The sequence below is a fragment of the Carassius auratus genome, chromosome 8, assembly GCF_003368295.1.
Source record: "Carassius auratus strain Wakin chromosome 8, ASM336829v1, whole genome shotgun sequence".
Taxonomy (NCBI): Eukaryota; Metazoa; Chordata; class Actinopteri; order Cypriniformes; family Cyprinidae; genus Carassius; species Carassius auratus.
In genome coordinates this window covers 9,637,789-9,657,975 of record NC_039250.1, presented here as the reverse complement: position 1 = coordinate 9,657,975, position 20,187 = coordinate 9,637,789, and the positions used below count along the sequence as shown (strand labels likewise).

The 20,187-nt window shown below is 37.7% G+C and overlaps 1 protein-coding gene across 1 annotated transcript; it reads left to right on the top strand.

Annotated features, from left to right (window-relative positions):
• The first annotated feature begins 2,599 nt into the window (after positions 1–2,599).
• On the top strand, positions 2,600–14,503 carry rexo1 (REX1, RNA exonuclease 1 homolog). The gene is made up of 16 exons (XM_026269599.1): positions 2,600–2,946; positions 3,294–4,993; positions 5,162–5,278; positions 8,274–8,490; positions 8,562–8,710; positions 8,789–8,926; positions 9,206–9,326; positions 9,496–9,621; positions 9,939–10,076; positions 10,393–10,506; positions 10,621–10,694; positions 10,888–10,998; positions 11,177–11,292; positions 11,364–11,502; positions 12,375–12,495; positions 13,266–14,503. The coding sequence occupies exons 1-16, from the start codon at positions 2,760–2,762 to the stop codon at positions 13,352–13,354; spliced, it is 3,657 nt and encodes a 1,218-aa protein (XP_026125384.1). The 5' UTR covers positions 2,600–2,759; the 3' UTR covers positions 13,355–14,503.
• Positions 14,504–20,187: the final 5,684 nt, after the last annotated feature.

The following is a 20,187-nucleotide window of genomic DNA, read 5'->3' as shown; positions in this document are numbered from 1 at the left end:
GCTTAAAAATGGAAGTAAATTGCCAATGATAAATCAGGATTTGACTTGGATTCAAATTATACCCTGTTTCTAATAGGCTGAGAAGCCCTGCTAATTAAGAAATTAAATTAATTGGAATGGCATTCAGGTGTGCACACTTTTATAAAGGTGAGACCAAAGGTACGATATGAAGGTTTGGAAAAATAAGGAATTATGTGTTGGTTAGTATCTGAATGAGGGAAAGTTGCTTACATTTGCGAGTTGCACTTGACATTTTTTTTTTATTGTACTCACTTGCAAATGTGTAGGAGTAATGTTTTAGTGTTCATTTTTGTAAAAAAAAATAAAAAATTTGTTTTTAACTTTTAGAATGTATTCCTATTAGAGGTCCTTCAAAATGCAGGAAGTGTTCTGAATTCATAGTCCTTATCCTGATGCGAAGGGGAAGAAAACCTCTTAAATCAAGCTAGGGTGGTTTAAGACTTAAAGAGTTCGCCCAAATAGCAAAATTATGTCATTAATAACTTACCCTCATGTTGTTCCAAACTCGTAAGACCTCAGTTTATCTTTAGAACAGTTTAAGAGTTTAGATTTAGTCCGAGAGCTCTCAGTCCCTCCATTGAAGCTGTTTGAATGTTCTACTGTCCATGTCCAGAAAGGTAAGAAAAACCTCTTCAAAGTAGTCCATGTGGCATCAGAGGGTCAGTAAGAATTTTTTTGAAGCAACAAAAATACATTTTGGTCCAAAAATAGCAAAAACTATGACTTTATTCAGCATTGTCTTCTCTTCTGTGTCTGTTGTGAGTTCAAAACAAAGCAGTCTGTAATATCCAGTTCACGAACGAATCATTCGATGTAACCAGATCTTTTTGAACCAGTTCACCAAACTGGTAAAATCAAACTGAATAATTTTAAACTTCTCAAATACACATTAATCCACAATGACTTAAGCTGTTAACTTTTTTTCTTTTTTAATGTGGCTGACACTCCCTCTGAGTTCAAACAAACCAATATCCCCGAGTTATTAATGTACTCAAACAGTACACTGACTGAACCACTGTGAAGAGAGAACTGAAGATGAACACCGAGCCAGATAACGAACTAAAGATTGACTCCTCCTCGAGTCAAGAACCGTTTCTGTCAGACGCTTCCGATTCGAGAACCGCGGAGCTGATGATACGGTGCATGTGTGATTCAGCGTGAAGCAAATTGACACACAGAGCGTCTGAACCGAACTGATTCTTTAAGTGATTGATTCTGTGCTAACGTTATGAGCGCGGGTAAACCGAAGGCTTGTATCCAGGGCAATCATCGCCAATGGCGCCATTTACGTAGAGCGCAAAAAGAACTGGTGAACTGTTTTCTCCAACCGGTTTATTGAATCTAACTGTCAGAATAAAGTACAGGTCATCCGAAAACGGATGCAACCGTTTCTTGGCTTGTGAATGAGTCTATTGTTCGTTATCTGGCTCTGCTCTGTGTTCATCTTCAGTTCTCTCTTCACAGCGGTTCAGTCAGTGTACTGTTTAAATACATTAATTACTCTGGGATATTGGTTTGTTTGAACTCCGAGGGAGTGTCAGCCACTTTAAAAAAAGTTAACAGCTCAAGTCATTTTGTGGATTAATGCGTATTTGAGATGCGAACCGTTTAAAATTTTGGTGAACTGGTTCAAAAAGATCTGGTTACATCGAATGATTAGTTTGTGAACCGGATATTACAAACTGCTTTTTGAACTCTCACAACAGACACGGAAGAGAAGACAATGCTGAATATAGTAGTTTTTGCTATTTTTGGACCAAAATGTATTTTTGATACTTCAAAAGATTTCTAACTGACCCTCTGATGTCACATGGACTACTCTGAAGATGTTTTTCTTACCTTTCAGGACATGGACAGTAAAACGTTTACACCACTTCAATGGAGGGACTGGGAGTTCTTGGACTAAATCTAAACTATCTTAAACTGTTCCAAAGATAAACTGAGGTCTTACGAGTTTGGAACAACATGAGGGTAAGTTATTGATTAAAATTTTGCCATTTGGGTGAACTATCCCTTTAAGACTGATTTGGGCCGCCTCTTGTTTTTAAACTGATCAAGGACAATGGAGAGAGAAAAAAAAGAGAACCTGGACAATACAACTAAGTTTTCATAGTTGTTGTCCTGAAGAAGGGGTCTATTGCTTCTATTTGAGAATAAACCAGATGTTTTTTATCTTGTTGCAGATGGAAGATCAACTGGGGATGAACAAATTAAATGTCATTTTCAATTACTAAAATAAAGGGGTTTCTGTGTTGTGTCCGTTATTATGAACTGTGTGCACTTTACACTTACCTGCCCTAGAAAATGGCACTGATATCACGCCACAGTTATAAACCTTCAGTAATGGGCATGTCGTTCCACTTAACTCACAAAGAAATAGAAATTAATAATTTAAATGAAAAAGATACTAAAGGCATAACGATGAAACCTAAAGCAACACATTAACATGTTTAAAACGCACTAATTTAAAAGAAAGCAACTGCTTTATTGCAGAAGCGCTATGCCGCTACCATGCTAGTTCTCACAGGCAGATGGTTCGGTCAACTCTATTACGTAAAGAACGCGACGCTAGTTGGGGGCCTCGCGGTTGCCTGTCGCGCATAAAATATGGCGTTGTAGGAAGTCTGTTGTTGTCCGAAAGAAAGTGACAACATGCGGATATGCGAATAACCACGCGTGTAGTGGTTAAAACGTACCAGTTAAAAGTCAGATAAAAGTGACCGTGGTTATGAACCGCGATGTTGAGATCGACGGGGTTCTTTCGTGGGATTGACTGCCCGTTTTATTGTGAGAGTAATAATGGAAAAGCCGGTGCAAATAGCTGCTCCAGACCCTACTGTCACTTCAGACACAGCAAACAAAGACGAGGCTCTTCTGGGATATACGACATCAAAAAGACTAAAGCGCTCTCTGCGAGTCCAAACGGTGAATTAAAATGTCTTTGTGGTATCATGGTTTCCTTTTGTTCAAGTTCTCTTTGTGTTCGTGTAACGTTACATTTAAACGCACAGAAGCGTTCTGCTGAGGAACAAAGAAACCAAAGCAACCCCAGAACTGTACTGTCTTATGTCAGCTAGTCCAATTTATGAATTAATAATTAACAGTTTTAATAGCTCTTACTGTTCTTTAGTTGACTTTAATGCCTCAAAAAAAAAATACATTAAATATATATACTTATATTCCACACATATACAGGATACATTATATATTGTTCTGATTCTGTGATTATTTTTTTAACTGTATCATGTAAATCTTGTGACTTTTGTTTACAGATCAAGGATATGATCCATTCAGTCCAGAGGTTGTAAGACCGGGTGAACATTATAATGGGGAGCCCCTGTCGACGGGACAGGATGTGGACCTTGGCACTGTGGAGCTGGAGTTGGTCAATCGGGCCATTGAGGCTGTTCGCACTGAGATGGAAAGGGACAAGAAGAAGCTTTCTCAGATTGGCGATCAGGAATATGAGCCGACCACAAGCTCTGTTAAGAGACCGAAACCCACTGCATCATCCCATCAGGCCTATGATCCTGGCAGCTATCAAATGGGCCAAGCTAGTGAATACACCCCATCCCCTCGCTCAAGCAAATACACTTTGGACTCCGAGAACAGCAGTACCAATGCACTGGAATATGTGCCCACTGCTGTCTCCAAAGCAAGCATTAAAAAGGCATTACCTCCACCACCGTCCCGTGTAAAGTGTAAATACACTCTAGATAATTCCAAACCAACCACAGACATGGAGTACGACCCTCTCTTGAACTATTCAGCTAAGCCGACTGGTAAAGATCAAAGGGCTTTGTGTTCAGAGACAAAGGGGAGAAAGAGGTTTTACCCTGAAAAACAAGGAGAAAATGAGGAATATGTTCCAACGGTGAAGAAACCTAGGTCGACATTACCTAAGGCAGATGTCCCGAAGTACACTGCAAGCTTCTCTGAATCTGATGAGGAAAGTTCTGGGACAGAGTATCGCCCGACGTCCATAAGCCGAATGCAGCGCAAGGGAATTAACATCAGCTTTAAACAGGAACAAGTGTCAAGTGCGAAGGGACAGCAAAGAAATCAGGTGTCTAAAACTGCCGATGTTTTCTCACAGAGCGAATCAGATGATGTGGATTCCCAGGATGTAGATCGGACAGACAAAAAGATACCTGTGAGTCAGCTGAAAACTATAAAACCTGATAAACTGAAAAAAGAGGAGCAAGAATCCAATAAGAAGACTCAAAAAGAAAGGCGGGAAAGTTCAAATGCAGACAAAACATCGAAGAATTCAAGTCAAAAAGACAAGAACCAAAGTAAGAGTGAGGACAGAGTCAATAAGTCCAAGGAAAAGCTGCGGAGAGACGGATCGAAGTCAAAGAGTACCGATGAAAAGAACAAGAAGATAGATAAGATAAAGAATGAACATGGTCACAAGGAAAAAGATAGAGGAAGTGGTGACATCAAGAAGCCCAAAATGGACAAGCCTGTGAAAACCGATAAGGTGTCGTCCAAAATCAAAGACCAGAAGAATGGAAAACTTGAGAGCAGCACAAAGGATAAGGACAGGGACAAAAAGAAAGGCAGCCATGGGAGCAGCAGCAGCACTAAAGACAAAAGCAAAAAAGGCAGCTCAGTTGTTGATCACAAAGAGGCAAGTGAGGCCAAACAGAGGAATCTGAGCCACATTGACTTGTTCGGTGCTGAGAGTGCTGAAGAGGATGAGGAAGATGAGAGGATAGTGAGGAAGTCAGCTTCTGCTTTTAAACGGGGAAGCTTCATGAAGAACAAGAGGAAAACGTCTGAAGATACATCATCATCATCGGAGGATAACTCTGAAGTGGACGATGACGGTGGTGGTGATGAAGCAGTGGACTACTCCTGTCTGCAGGATGAGATGGAGTATGACTCTGACCCGATGGAGGAGTGTCTCCGGATATTTAACGAATCCAAAGAGGTGAAGACGGAAGATAAAGGGAGACAAGCTAAGCAGGTACCAGAGTTTTTCTTTCTTTCTCTAGGTTTGATAATAATTTTGGTTATCATAAAAAGCCTTTGTGGGGGTTTAAGGATGTTATGCAAATGTTAGCTGTCAGTGGAAATCTCTGGGTTTTCGGTTGCAACTGAAGTTTCAGTTTCACTTTCATGTGTGTGTTTTTAGCCTTTAAGGGACGAGGAGGAAGAGGAGGCGGAGGAGGAAGAAGAAACAGAAAGCACTTTAACTACTCTCTTTCCTGGCCAGAAGAAGAGGGTGTCACATTTTAAAGCTCAAGGAAAGGTTAGTGTTGGAATGCATGTTCTGACATGTCTGACACATTCTCTCCCCTGTTATTGGTTCCTTGCACTTCATATTTGCATATTAGCTCTATTTGATGTGCAACAGTTAGACCATAAGTGAGTCAAGGCAGAGTATGTTGTAGTAGTGTATTATGCTGTTCAAAAGTTTGGAGTCAGAATTAAGAATTGTATTTAAATATATGTATTTATATTAATATATTTAATATGTATATATTTTATAAGTCTATTTTTCATTCAGATTATATATATATATATATATATATATACAGGTGCTTCTTAATAAATTAGAATGTTGTGGAAAAGTTAGTTTATTTCAGCAATTCAACTTGATGAAACTCGTGTTATAAATTCAGTGCACACAGACTGAAGTAGTTTAAGTCTTTGGTTCTTTTAATTGTGATGATTTTGGCTCACATTTAACAAAAACACATCTCAACGAATCAGAATATAGTGACATGCCAATCAGCTAATCAACCTCCATGCCACCTCCATGCCACGCTGAATTTGAGGCAATAATTAAAGCAAAAAAAGGAACCCCTACCAAGTATCGAGTACATGTACAGTAAATAAACATACTTTCCAGAAGGCCAATAATTCACTAAAAATGTTTTTTTATTGGTCTTATCAACTATTGTAATTTATTGAGATCATGAATTGGTGGGTTTTTGTTAAATGAGAGCCCAAATCATCACAATTAAAAGAATCAAAGACTTAAACAACTTCAGTCTTTGTGAATTGAACTGTTAATACACAAGTTTGACAAATTGAGTTGAATTACCGAAATAAATTAACTTTTCCACGACATTGTAATTTATTGAGAAGCACCTGTGTATGTGTGTGTGTAATCATAAAAAAATATTTATTTAACAAAAATGATACTTATTCAGCAGCAGGGGCTCATTAATTTGATCACAGAAACAATTAAGACATTTGTAATGTTAAACAGCACAACATTTTAACATTAATAATAATAGGAAATGTTTCTAAAGCACCAAATCAGCATCTTAAATGATTTCATAATGGTCATGTGTGACACTAAAGACTGAAGTAATAACGCTAATAATTCAGCTTTGCCTTCATGGGAATAAATTACTTTTTAAAATATATTACAACAACATGCATTTTTTTTAAATGGTATTAATATTTCACTGTATGACTTTTTTGTGTGTTTTTGAGCAAATAAATAAACCGTTGCTAATTAAGCGACTTTCAAAAATGTTTATAGATTGTTTAGATTTATATAGATTATTTTTATGTGGCACAAAAACATACCATAATGAGAATTACCAGTGTTAATATGATGTGGGAAAATGGCTGTTGCTTGTTGGGGAAAGTAGGTCATTACTGGATTCTTTGTTTTGAAAACACCTGAGGTGTTGTACTGAAAAAGTGTTACTACTTGTTGTAAGTTTTGTTGTTGAATAATTATTTACATTTTCCTAATTAAAAGAACCATATGTGATGCTAAGTGTAAATAATTTGAAAAGCTTTATTATTTTTATGTTTGTGTTTATTTTGATGATGTGCATCTCACCCTGATATACTTCAAGTACGCACTAAAGAATGCTGATATCGTTATTATTGATTCAGCCTTGTCAAGTAGGTTAGTTGTGTGGTTTTTCTTGTGTTCTGAAGTAAAAGAACGAGATATATGACATCCGTGTAAAGCGTCTCCATTTTCTAGAACTTTCACTAAAGTTTTGGTGCCGAGACCCGGGATAGCGTCGCAGAATAATAATCTCGAATTGAAAGTGAAAGTGAGTTGAAGGAAGATGGCTGAACAGTTAGTGCAGATGAAGAAGAAGAAGATGAAAACAATACGCAGCTCGACGACGAAGTTGCAGACTCTTTTGCGAGAAGAGATTGGTAAAGAAGAACCAGACTGTGATAAGTTGCGCGAGTTGCTCTCACTGTTATCGACGAAAGAGGAAAGTTTAGTGGATCTTGACAGAGGCATTGAAAAAGAGACTTCCACGGCCGATCTGGAGAGAGAGGTCGAGAGTGCGCTGGATTATCAGGATCGCGTTATCATGTGGAAATCCCGTGCAGAGAGACTGATAGAAAGAGAGCGTGAACAAGAGAGTGAACGGGTAAGAAACGTCAAAGCAAAACAGTGTCAAGCTCCAAAAACTAGTTATGGACTAGTTTACGGGAGAAATTAACAAATGACAGTAGTTTTGGGGTCAGAATTAAGCCACAATTCATTCTAATGAAGCGCTGTGTACGAAAGAGAAACGTATTTACTTGGATGACGCAGCGGACAAAACAGTATCATGGCTCACTGTGACGAACAGTAATTATGTTGCATCTATCGAATTGTTACAGAAAAGGTTTGGAAGGTTAATTAAACTGCTTAATTTGACTCCTGTAAAGCGATCATCAGACGTAAACGCTTTGAGAAGTTTATATGATGAATGTGAAATTCAGATTCGTAGTTTGGAATCTCTGGGTGTTCCATGTGACACGTATGGCAGTCTTTTGTGCGCTGTGTTATTGCAATTGATGCCAGAGGACATTGCTTTAGCTTACATTTGTCAGTTGGACTCTGATGGTGAATGTAAAGGAAGTTCAAAGCTCAAAAAGAGACAAACAGTTGAGTAATAGATCTTTCACCAAATCTGATATGACTCATTAACCAAGGCATAAAAAATGGACAATGTCTTCTGCAGATGCCCTGCACACTGTTAGTCCTGCTCCCAAGGCTTGTATATATTGTGAGAACCTGAATCATAAGCCTGAGAATTGCTCTGAATATTCACTACTTTTAGATAGTTATATAGTCACTCCTAAAACTGCTTTAAGTGCTTTAAATAATCAAGATTCCAGTTAGAATAAGAAGTCGGGGGGGGGGACATTCACCTAAAGTTCACCTTAATAAGGTTCACCTAAAAACATTAAATGATAAATCTGTACTTGTGTTCAGAAATTGCAGTAGAACAACAGTTTAATAATTGTTTTTCTAATTCTTCATTCAGTCTGAGTCATCGCTGAACGCTGTGCCGATGCTGCAGCGGAGAATGACGGCGCAGGAGATCTGTTACCAGCGCATGCAGAAGGCCCAGCAGCAGGCAGCACAGCTAGCTGCTGCAGTAAAGGCAGCGTCTGCATCGACCAGCCCAAAACTGGGGCTCTCCGGAGAGAAACGGCGGGTGGCACACCGGCCAAACGCCTCCTTGCCCTCTTCAAAGCCTGGTATGAGGGGTCCTACATTCACTTACAACAGGATTAAGGATTAGGAGTTAAAAACGCATGTTTTTTGGTAGGGCTAGCTGATGCCAGCAGTTGGGTGTTATCACCCACCAGGGTGGCGACCGATCAGCTATCAGTCAAAGCTCAGACATCTGCAGGCATCCTGTCAAAGACCAAATCCACTACAGTGCAGAAAAGAGTGGCACACACTCCCACCATGAAGGTAAAGTTGCCCTAGAACAGAACTATAATGGTGTACTTAAGTGTCCTCTATAAACACTCTCTTCTCTGCCCATCACAGAGCTCTGCCATGAAGCGTCCTGTCATTCCTGCAGAATTTGGGGCAAAGGTGCCCACTAATGTCCGCCAGCGCTACCTAAACATCTTCATTGATGAGTGCCTGAAGTTTTGTTCCTCTGAACAGCAAGCTTTTCAGATGGTATATCATCTAGCCTCTATAATTCTGTCATCATTTACTCACTGTCATGCTGATCCTTAATGTGTACAAGTTTCTTTTTTTTGCTGAACATGAAGATATTTTGTAGAATGTCTGTGATGGTATTCCATTGTATTTTTTCATAATATGACAGTCAGTGGGTACCATCAAATGCTTGTTTACCAACATTCTTTTTCACTTTTGTCTGAGCTATCCCTTTATTGTCATTTTCCCTTATATATATGTTGATCTGTATATTCTGGTTGTCTTGTTCCCTCTCAGGCTCTGGAGGAAGAGAAGGTGGTGTATGACAGGAGCAGCAGTAAGAACATCTACCTGAATGTAGCTGTGAACACACTGAAGAAACTTCGCAGCAAGAGCACACCTGCATCTCCTGTCATCAGTGAGTCTAACACAAACGCGCAGATTAATACTCCTGTTATTCTGTCAAGATTAGAGAAGCTAGTGTTTTTATATTAATTTTTTAAAACAAGCAGTTAGTAAATGAATAGAGTGCAAGTTTAAAAGGGACTGGAATAGAATTAGAATTGATGTTCTATGTTATTTCTCAGAGAGCCCGGCTGTATCTGTGAATAGAAGATCTCAGTCCCATGAAGAAGTACTTGGTGGACGACTTGCTGCCACAACCAGCTACACAATCAACCGCTCCGGCAAACAGCTGGATGTGGACCCTAAAGGTACCTCACTACCACTAAAGTGTTATTCTAGTATTATATGCATATTATTATATTAATAATATTCTAGTTATCTTTATTTTGATTTCATATCAAGTTATAATAATTGTAGTACTTAAACTTAATTTAATTTTGCTTAGTTTCCAATACAACATTTCTAATTTTTATTTGGGTTTTTCAAGTCTTCCATCTAGTATTTATTTTCAGCTTTATTTCAGTTGATGAAAACCCATTTTTATTAGTTTTAGTTAACAGTAACGGCATTCTACCACCCTTTTTTCCGATCTCACCCACCCATGTCTGCATCATGCTGTTTTCAGGTGCCATTCTTTACAAGAAACTGAAAGAATATGCAATGACTGATGAACAGCTGCAGGAGCATGGCTACCCCAGACCTCACCCCGAGATGTCGGGTCACGCTGTTGTCCATAACCTCCCAGAGAAGAAAATCAATGACCGTTAGTTTTGTTTTTATTGTCTTGCACCAATTTCTTGATTCTACTTCTTCAAAATACATCTTAAAACAAAGAGGCAAACCACTAGGTGGCACTACGCTCAAACTTTTAGCACCTTATATATATATATATATATATATATATATATATATATATATATATATATATATATATATATATATATATATATATATATATTCTTTTTACTCTCTGAACATAAGTTGCATTACTTTAAACAGCTGTACATTTGAAAATATCTTGCCTCTCGTTAACATTTGCACTATTGCTTTTGATTAATTGTCCTATATCTCTTCCTTAGCTTTTAACAAAATCTGTTGTCGATGTGGCGCCGAGTACAAGATAAATGCTAATGGCAGCTGTGTGCGTAAGGAGGAGTGCAGTCACCACTGGGGAAGATTACGCAGAAACAGAGGTGGGTATGTGTACATGTAAGATGAGTTGTGAGTTTTTTGTAATGACAGTATGCTTCGTGTATTTCACTGTATACGTTGCTGCTAACACTGACATGGTTTTGTGTCTGACGTAGTTCCAGGAGGTTGGGAGACACTTTACAGCTGCTGCTCTGGTGCGGTGGGTTCTCCTGGATGTGAAGTGTGTAAAGTAGGTATCATCATGGATCTGCAAATATTGGAGCTTTTTTTCAGTTTGTGCACACTGCCTTTTGCTAGTTGAAGCTTTTAATAATGTGTTAGGAGGAAGTGTTATAGCCTACTAAAAAGTATGTTCATTAATGTGTCTCTGTGGTCTTTGAAAGGTTAAAATTACCTGTTTTTGTTGTTCCCTTTTCGTTTAGCAACATGTACAAGATGGCCGCAAGGAGTCTTTGGATGGTTTTGTGAAGACTTTCAGCAAACCGTTGCCAGTAGATGGAAATGGAGGTGTCTATGCCTTGGACTGTGAGATGGTGAGAATAACAGTTATTCAAATGCCCCCACACTTATTTTAGGTGGATATAAAAAGCCTTATGAAGAAACAGGATGTAGTCTAAACTCTGATATTAAAGATACAACAAGCCGCTTTAACCCTTTATTAAATCGAACTATATACTTAAACCATTTCCAATCTCGATACTTGTTTTATAGTGCTACACAAAGCAAGGTTTGGAGCTGACCAGAGTGACCGTCATTAACTCTGACCTCAAGGTTATTTATGACACATTTGTCAAGCCAGGCAGCAAAGTGGTGGATTACAACACACGGTAGGAATTGTGTTAAGAGATCTGTTAAGAGTTTTTCTAGTTCCAGTTACACCCGTATTTGTTCCATCCAGGTTTTCAGGCGTGACGCAGGATGATCTGGAGAACACCACCATCACCCTGAGAGACGTGCAGGCGGTGCTGCTGAGCATGTTCAGTGCAGAGTCCATTCTGATTGGACACAGTCTTGAGAGTGACCTGTTTGCGCTCAAGGTACACCCAAACACTAGAGCTGCACGATTAATCATCAAAAAAATATTTAAAAAATCACAATCTCCATTCAAACAACCACGTGATCTCATTTCTAAATGACAACGATTTTCCTGTGTATTTAATATTTGAAAAAATTCATACCGGATCTTTCAAATCTGCATTCGCTTTGCCTGCTGACACAAGGAGAGCCGTTACCATGTTTAGATAAGAAATAGCTTCACAAACAGACTTTTCAACCACAAAGTATTATTTCTTTGTTACGGTCATTCATATAATCACAGAAATACTGGGATTTAAGGTTATAGACCCAATATAAACACTGATGATAGCGATCAAAATAAAGAAAATCCTGGCTTTTGAAAGTCATTAGCACTTCAAATAACGTTTGTGTTGAGTGACTGTTAAAAATGTGTGTCATTGAATCATTCATTCAAGAGATTTGTTAAAAAATGCTGATTTATATATTAATGAAACAAGTGAAGTATTAATGAATGAGTCATTCATTCATTCATAGTTTTAATATAAACAGCCTCTAGTAAATAATACATCATTTTAAGTTCAGAGTCATGGGAGAATTGTCTACTTGAAAAAATAAAAACGTGGTTCTCAATTTATCCAGAATCGTGCAGCTCTACCAAACACTATTTGTACTGTTTTTATAATAATCCAAAACCTAGTGTGTTGCTTGCCTAGACAGAATTTGTAGGAATTTTAAGTGTGCTTGTAATGTAATATAAAGGCTTAATGAAATACCTAGATATTTTAAGCTTATGCAATCAGGTAGCTTAATAGAGTTTGGAACAGTGACTTTTTTTTTATATTTTAATACGTATTTATTAACATGAGGGTTATATCTATTCTGTGTTTACTAGCTTATTCACAGCATGGTTGTGGACACCGCTATTGTGTTCCCTCACCGCCTGGGTCTGCCCTACAAACGTGCCCTGCGAAACCTTATGGCCGACTACCTCAAACGCATTATACAAGACAGCGGTGAGGATATTATTCATTTGCATCATCTGCATTAATCCAACGAAAATGTACAGGGTATCTTTCACCCAGGAAAATGTAAATGATAAAATGATAAAATACAGTTCATTAAAAAGGACCGTTAAGGTTTTTTTTTTTTACATTGTGATATTATTGTCATCAGTAACTGTACTGCATGCATTATCATCAGTATTGTCCATTATTGTCTAGACACAATAATTTGTTTATTAAATGAGAATAAATTAAATTCAGTAGAAAAAATGCTACTATTATATAAATACTTAACTGTTACATTCACATGCTACTGAGAATTTGCTATAAAAGGGCCTTAATTTTCTATATGAATATACTTCAATATATAGCAATATGTGTAGCAAGGCTTTTTTTATATAATAAAGAAAATGAATAGAATAGAAAAAGAATAGAGCAAGCTAGTGTTAGAGGCCTTTTTTTGCTTTTGTTAATTGTATTATATATATAAAAAAATAGAATAGAATATAAAAAGATTGGTGTTATTTATTATTTTGAAGAAAAACGAGCAGTAAATCAATCGAGTGCTAAAAGGGACAAGTTTTTATTTATTTCTTTATTTTTATCTGACCTGGATATGAGATTCACCTTAGCTTAATTCACCATTCATCTAGGTGAGGAAGGAATGTATTATAATAATAGTGTATTATCAAACCCACATAATAACATGTGACACACAAAGGCTCTAAATAACATGCTCTGGACCGTCTCTGTTTCATGTCTCGTTTCCTGTCTCTTTACAGTTGGAGGGCACGACTCCAGTGAAGATGCCCGGGCCTGCATGGAACTCATGATCTGGAAGATCAAAGAGGATGCCAAAGTGAAGAGATGACCTCTGACCCTGCCAGTTCTCTCACACTAGGTTACGACCTGGAATGGTTTTGGATGGAGCCGATCGTCATAGATGAAGAGTCACTGAAGCTCTTCTTAATAGTCCGTGCGTCACTTGGGTCGGATAAACTGCGTCAGAGTAAATGCTGCAGTGTGAATGAGGGGGCAAAGAAAGAGATGGACAAAGGGGAGGAGACCTGGATGGATAATGTGATAGATTGCAAAGCCTAGACCACCAAGACTCCTAGCAACCAGAGCTAGTGCCCTATCAAATAAGCAATCCTATTTCCCACCATGCTAAAACTGACCTAGTAATTGCCAATATTATCACAAGTGGACATAGATTGGGGAGAGGGTAATTAACCTTTTGTTGAGTTAAAGTATTCTCTATTTTTTTTCAGCAGTATTTTATTTTTTCAAAGACTCTAGTCCCCCAAATCATCGATTACGATAGTGTTTTAATGTTCACTTTAGGTGATGTGGCTCCCGGAAGGTCTATGTGTTGCACTCTAAGGTTGTTTGTGATATAGATGTATATTAAATCCACAATTATACTTGAAACCATGTTTTTTCAGCACTTATGTGATGTCACTTCCTCTAGTAATAATGTATAGCAATCCATATACTCAAAAACAGTGTATTGTCTAGCTGCGAATATGTAAAACTAGATCACTCTGACATTATCATGATCCGATGCCTTGTAAACCAGGCTCAGTATTCTTATCTATACTCAAATTAGTACAATTTGTTTACACTTTCAAATTTGTGTGTGATTTATTTATTCACACAAATCATGAGCGGACAGGACAATAAGGAAAAAAAACAGTTTACTTTGATTTACTTTTTAATTCACTTTAATTTGTATTAAGCAGTTTAAGTTATTAAATGCAGTATATTGAATACTGACACACTAAATGTCATTCATTTAGGCCTGCCACTTTAAACACAATACTTTTAGAAACTGCTACTAAAAACATACCTTTCAATAACTGTTAAAACTAAAGGTCAACATGGCTGTGCAGTGATTTGTAATGTTACTAAATGGATTGACATTAATGACATGTGCTGTACATAAGTTGTATCTAAGCTGTTTTTGTAGCTGTTTAGTTTTGTTTTCTCTTAAAAGCTATAAATAAAACACAAAAACCACAGATTTGTATATACATTTTTATACACATTTTAGCATTCATTTATATACAGTAAATATTACATATAAAAAAATGTATATACATATGTGCCATTTAAAAGTTTGCCATCAGTGTAAAAAATAATATATATATAAAAGTCTTCACTGTCACCTGTATTCAATTGAATGTGTCCTTGTTAAATAATTACATGCTCACACACACAAAAAAGTAAAAAAAAAAAAAAATGTATGAACATACACAATTTTTTTCTTTCTTTTTTGTGTGTGTGTGTGTGTATGTAATTATTTAACAAGGACACATTCAATTGAATACAGGTGACAGTGAAGACTTTTATATAGTAATTTTTATTTCTGATTTAAAAATTATGTTTCTAATAAATGCTGTGGAACTTTCTATTCATGTTGATAATTATAAGAAATGTCTCTTGAGCAGCAAATTAGCATATCTGAATGATTAATGGAGTAATGGCTGCTGAAAACTGAGCTTTGCCATCACAGGAATATAAATAACATTTTAAAGTAGAATAAAATGTATAAAGGTATTTTTCAAATTGTAGTATTTCACAGAATTACTGTTTTTACCGTATTTTTGATCCTACAGTATTGTTCAAAATAATAGCAGTACAATGTGACTAACCAGAATAATCAAGGTTTTTCATATATTTTTTTATTGCTACGTGGCAAACAAGTTACCAGTAGGTTCAGTAGATTCTCAGAAAACAAACAAGACCCAGCATTCATGATATGCACGCTCTTAAGGCTGTGCAATTGGGCAATTAGTTGAATTAGTTGAAAGGGGTGTGTTCAAAAAAATAGCAGTGTGGCATTCAGTCACTGAGGTCATCAATTTTGTGAAGAAACAGGTGTGAATCAGGTGGCCCCTATTTAAGGATGAAGCCAACACTTGTTGAACGTGCATTTGAAAGCTGAGGAAAATGGGTCGTTCAAGACATTGTTCAGAAGAACAGCGTACTTTGATTAAAAAGTTGATTAGAGAGGGGAAAACCTATAAAGAGGTGCAAAAAATGATAGGCTGTTCAGCTAAAATGATCTCCAATGCCTTAAAATGGAGAGCAAAACCAGAGAGACATGGAAGAAAACGGAAGACATCCATCAAAATGGATAGAAGAATAACCAGAATGGCAAAGGCTCAGCCAATGATCACCTCCAGGATGATCAAAGACAGTCTGGAGTTACCTGTAAGTACTGTGACAGTTAGAAGACGTCTGTGTGAAGCTAATCTATTTTCAAGAATCCCCCGCAAAGTCCCTCTGTTAAAAAAAAGGCATGTGCAGAAGAGGTTACAATTTGCCAAAGAACACATCAACTGGCCTAAAGAGAAATGGAGGAACATTTTGTGGACTGATGAGAGTAAAATTGTTCTTTTTGGGTCCAAGGGCCACAGGCAGTTTGTGAGACGACCCCCAAACTCTGAATTCAAGCCACAGTACACAGTGAAGACAGTGAAGCATGGAGGTGCAAGCATCATGATATGGGCATGTTTCTCCTACTATGGTGTTGGGCCTATTTATCGCATACCAGGGATCATGGATCAGTTTGCATATGTTAAAATACTTGAAGAGGTCATGTTGCCCTATGCTGAAGAGGACATGCCCTTGAAATGGTTGTTTCAACAAGACAATGACCCAAAACACACTAGTAAACGGGCAAAGTCTTGGTTCCAAACCAACAAAATTAATGTTATGGAGTGGCCAGCCCAATCTCCAGACCTTAATCTAATTGAGAACTTGTGGGGTGATATCAAAAATGCTGTTTCTGAAGCAAAACAATGTTGTTAAAGAATCATGGAATGGAATGTTGTTAAAGAATCATGGAGTGGAATAACAGCTGAGAGGTGCCACAAGTTGGTTGACTCCATGCCACACAGATGTCAAGCAGTTTTAAAAAACTGTGGTCATACAACTAAATATTAGTTTAGTGATTCACAGGATTGCTAAATCCCAGAAAAAAAAATGTTTGTACAAAATAGTTTTGAGTTTGTACAGTCAAAGGTAGACACTGCTATTTTTTTGAACACACCCCTTTCAACTAATTGCCCAATTGCACAGCCTTAAGAGCGTGCATATCATGAATGCTGGGTCTTGTTTGTTTTCTGACAATCTACTGAACCTACTGGTAACTTGTTTGCCACGTAGCAATAAAAAATATACTAAAAACCTTGATTATTCTGGTTAGTCACATTGTACTGCTATTATTTTGAACAATACTGTATAAATGCATCCTTTATGAACATAAGAGACCTTGCTTGGAAAAAAAAAACCATCATACTGACGCCAAGCTATATATATGAGTGTGTGTGTGTGTGTGTGTGTGTGTGTGTGTGTGTGTGTGTGTGTGTGTGTGTGTGTGTGTGTGTCAGCAGCAAATGGATCGGTGAATACGTCCAACTAAATGTCTAAACACACGGATGTCAAGACTTTGTTTGAGAATACTCTCTGATCTTTTATCCTAACCTGTCTGTTCCACTTCACCATCTTCCTCCAGTTACTTTGAATGTCTATATATGAGATCTTTTTCCAGCAGGTGCCTGACTAAGAACTCTTCCTTCAGCAGCTGTTTTCTCGGACAACAAAATGACACAAAGAGCCTGTGGAGGCATAGAGCGGAGGTCTATTGTATCCCGCTCACCCCAGGCCCATGTGTTTACCCTGGGCCCCAGTCATCTCATGTCACAGACCCGTCCCCAGGTATTAAAAACTTCGGCAGGATCAATATCTCAGACAATGTCCGGGTGGCCGGGAAGGGGGGCGGCTCTCACTGTGTTTATTGAGTGATTTAAAGATCTGAGCATGTGCAGTGAAACAGCTTAAAATCTTGTTCATTATCAAGTTCGATCAGTCGCTCTTCTGATCACCTTTGACTGCTGGGGTCACCAGAGAAGAGAAGAGCCGCTCATGACCAAATGGTAGTGTTTTTGCCATTTGGTTTGATATTTAGTCCTCTAATTAAATTATGACATTCTTATATGATGAGATATATATTAGGTAAGTTTATATTATGATATGCTTTTAGTTAGCATCACTAAGCAACAAGAAGATTAAGTAAAATCGGTCAAAACATGCAACCCCTAGGAACTGCTTATACTGTATGTCATTAGCCCATTGTAAAATCGTGCCATCTAATTAAGTGATTGATCCTCCAGTTATTTTCAATGTCGATCCATTAGGCTTAAGATAAGCCATACTTGTGCCAAGGTCTGGTTTAATATGTTTTGTTTAGGTTTAGGTCCACAGAGATAAAAAAAAAAAAGAAAAAGAAAAGCTTGTCTTTGGTTAACAGGGTCCGGTTAGTATAAAAATCAATGCCAGTGTACTTGTTTTGTATATGAGATTTCTATTACAGATTTGAGTAACAGGTAACACTTTTAATTTTTTTACACCATGCTGTGTAGTGTTTTTTTAATTTTTTTTTATCTATTTTGGGTCCTATTTGTTGCTCTCAGAGATTTGTTTTAATTGCTACTAATATTTCTCTGATAAATCTTAAAGAGGAGATCTTACTGGACTTTTAGTTTGGTTACTTTTTTACTTTTACTTCCTCTGCATTGTTTTTCAATTAATTGTTTTTAATTTTCTAATTTGAACTTGTAAAAAGATAGATAGATAGATAGATAGATAGATAGATAGATAGATAGATAGATAGATAGATAGATACTAATGAAGTGTTACCAAATATTCTTCTGAAATATAAGATATTCCAATAACGCATTTTTCATAAGAGGTCTTTTGAGTATACAATAAATAATATAGCAATGGTTTTAGCTAAAATTAACATTTTTGCAGTTTTTAAAATGTCAGTGTATATTTTGACTATATTTCAATATGTTATATTTTAGACCTTGTGTAAAACGCTTTCTTCCATGTTTTTTTGTGGAATTTCAGGGGTGTTCATGAGTTAACTGGTAGATAAACAGGTGATAAGTAAGGATCAGTTCATTATCTGGGTTAAACATCTGGTGCACCTTTTTACTCCTGCTCCCTTTTGGAGCTCGATAGCTTTTGTGTTTTCATGTTCAGAGGCTCTTTTGAGAATAACTGGATGCCTCTTACTGGAGCTTAAACTGTGCTGCTGACCTCACGCTTCTGGACCCTCACTGTGCAAGGTCAGAGGCCAAGCTAGCCACATCGATTTCCCCCATGAAGAAGTCTTTAGTCCCACAACACTTCTCCTAAGGCCCCCTTCACACAGAGCTGCCCGGAGAGCCAATTGTGCCGTGCTGGGATCGATCCACTCAGTGTCAGAGGGGCCTCTTAGTTAAGCGGCTCTCTCTCAGATAACTGACAACTACAAAGCTCTCCTCTTGACAGGCGCTTGTCAATACAAATTTCCACTATTGATAAGTAATTAAAGAAAGGCAGAGCATTCTGCTTCTCTCTCCAACATCTGTTAAACAGGACCTGTAAACAAAACCTCTCAAAAGGCTAAATGAACCCCCTCTGTCCTTCTCTAGAGCCCCCCTGTAGTTTTAAACCAATCCAAATCATATTAAAACGCTTTCAGTTAGCTGCAGCTTTAGAAACTCCATTGAGATAAAAGGTCCAATTCTGCTCTTGAAGACCATTCTTTAGTACAAAAGAGCAAAAGTTTCCAAGTCCAAAGTGAGTACCACTACAAACATGATTTCATAAATTCCTGGGCTATTTTTCTTTTAAAATTTCACACATTTTAATATTTATCCTGGGTTATGTTTCTGGAGTTATATTAATGACATATCACACTGTACATTCATAAATCACAGGTTTGCATTTTTATGTTCATATTTGCAATGTCAGTATCATTGATTAGATTAACACAGTGCGTGTCTTGTCTTGCATCATATACACTAAAACAAAATTATAAATGCAGCACTTTTGTTTTTGCCCCCGTTTTTCATGAGCTGAACTTAAAGATCTAAGACTTTTTCTATGAACACAAAAAGCTTGTTTCTCTCAAATATTGTTCACAAATCTGTCTAAATCTGTGTTAGTGAGCACTTCTCCTTCGCTCTAATAATACATCCACCTCACAGGTGTGGCATATCAAGATGCTGATTAGACAGCATGATTATTTCACAGGTGTGCCTTAGGCTGGCCACAATAAAAGGCCACTCTAAAATGTGCAGTTTTACTGTACTGGGGGTCCGAAAATCAGTCAGTATCTGGTGTGACCACCATTTGCCTCACGCAGTGCAAGACATGGCTCCTCTCCTCTTCAATGGCTGTGCGAAGTTGCTGGATATTGGCAGGAACTGGAATACGGTGATCCAGAGCATCCCAAACATGTTCAATGGGTGACATGTCCGGTGAATATGCTGGCCATGCAAGAGTTTTCAGCTTCCAGGAATTGTGTACAGGTTCTTGCAGCATGGGGCCGTGAATTATCAATATGAATAAATGCACCTGTGTTCAATGTCAATAACATAATTGCCCATACCATAACCACACCGCCACCATGGGCCACTCGATCCACAATGTTGACATCAGCAAACCACTCATCCACATGACGCCATACACACTGTCTGCCATCTGCCCTGTACAGGGAATACAGGGATTCATCCATGAACATAACACCTCTCCAAAGTGCCAGACACCATCGAATGTGAGCATGTGCACCCTCAAATCGGTAACAATGAAGAACTGCAGTCAGGTAGAGACCCCGATGAGGGCAACGAGCATACAGTTTCAAGT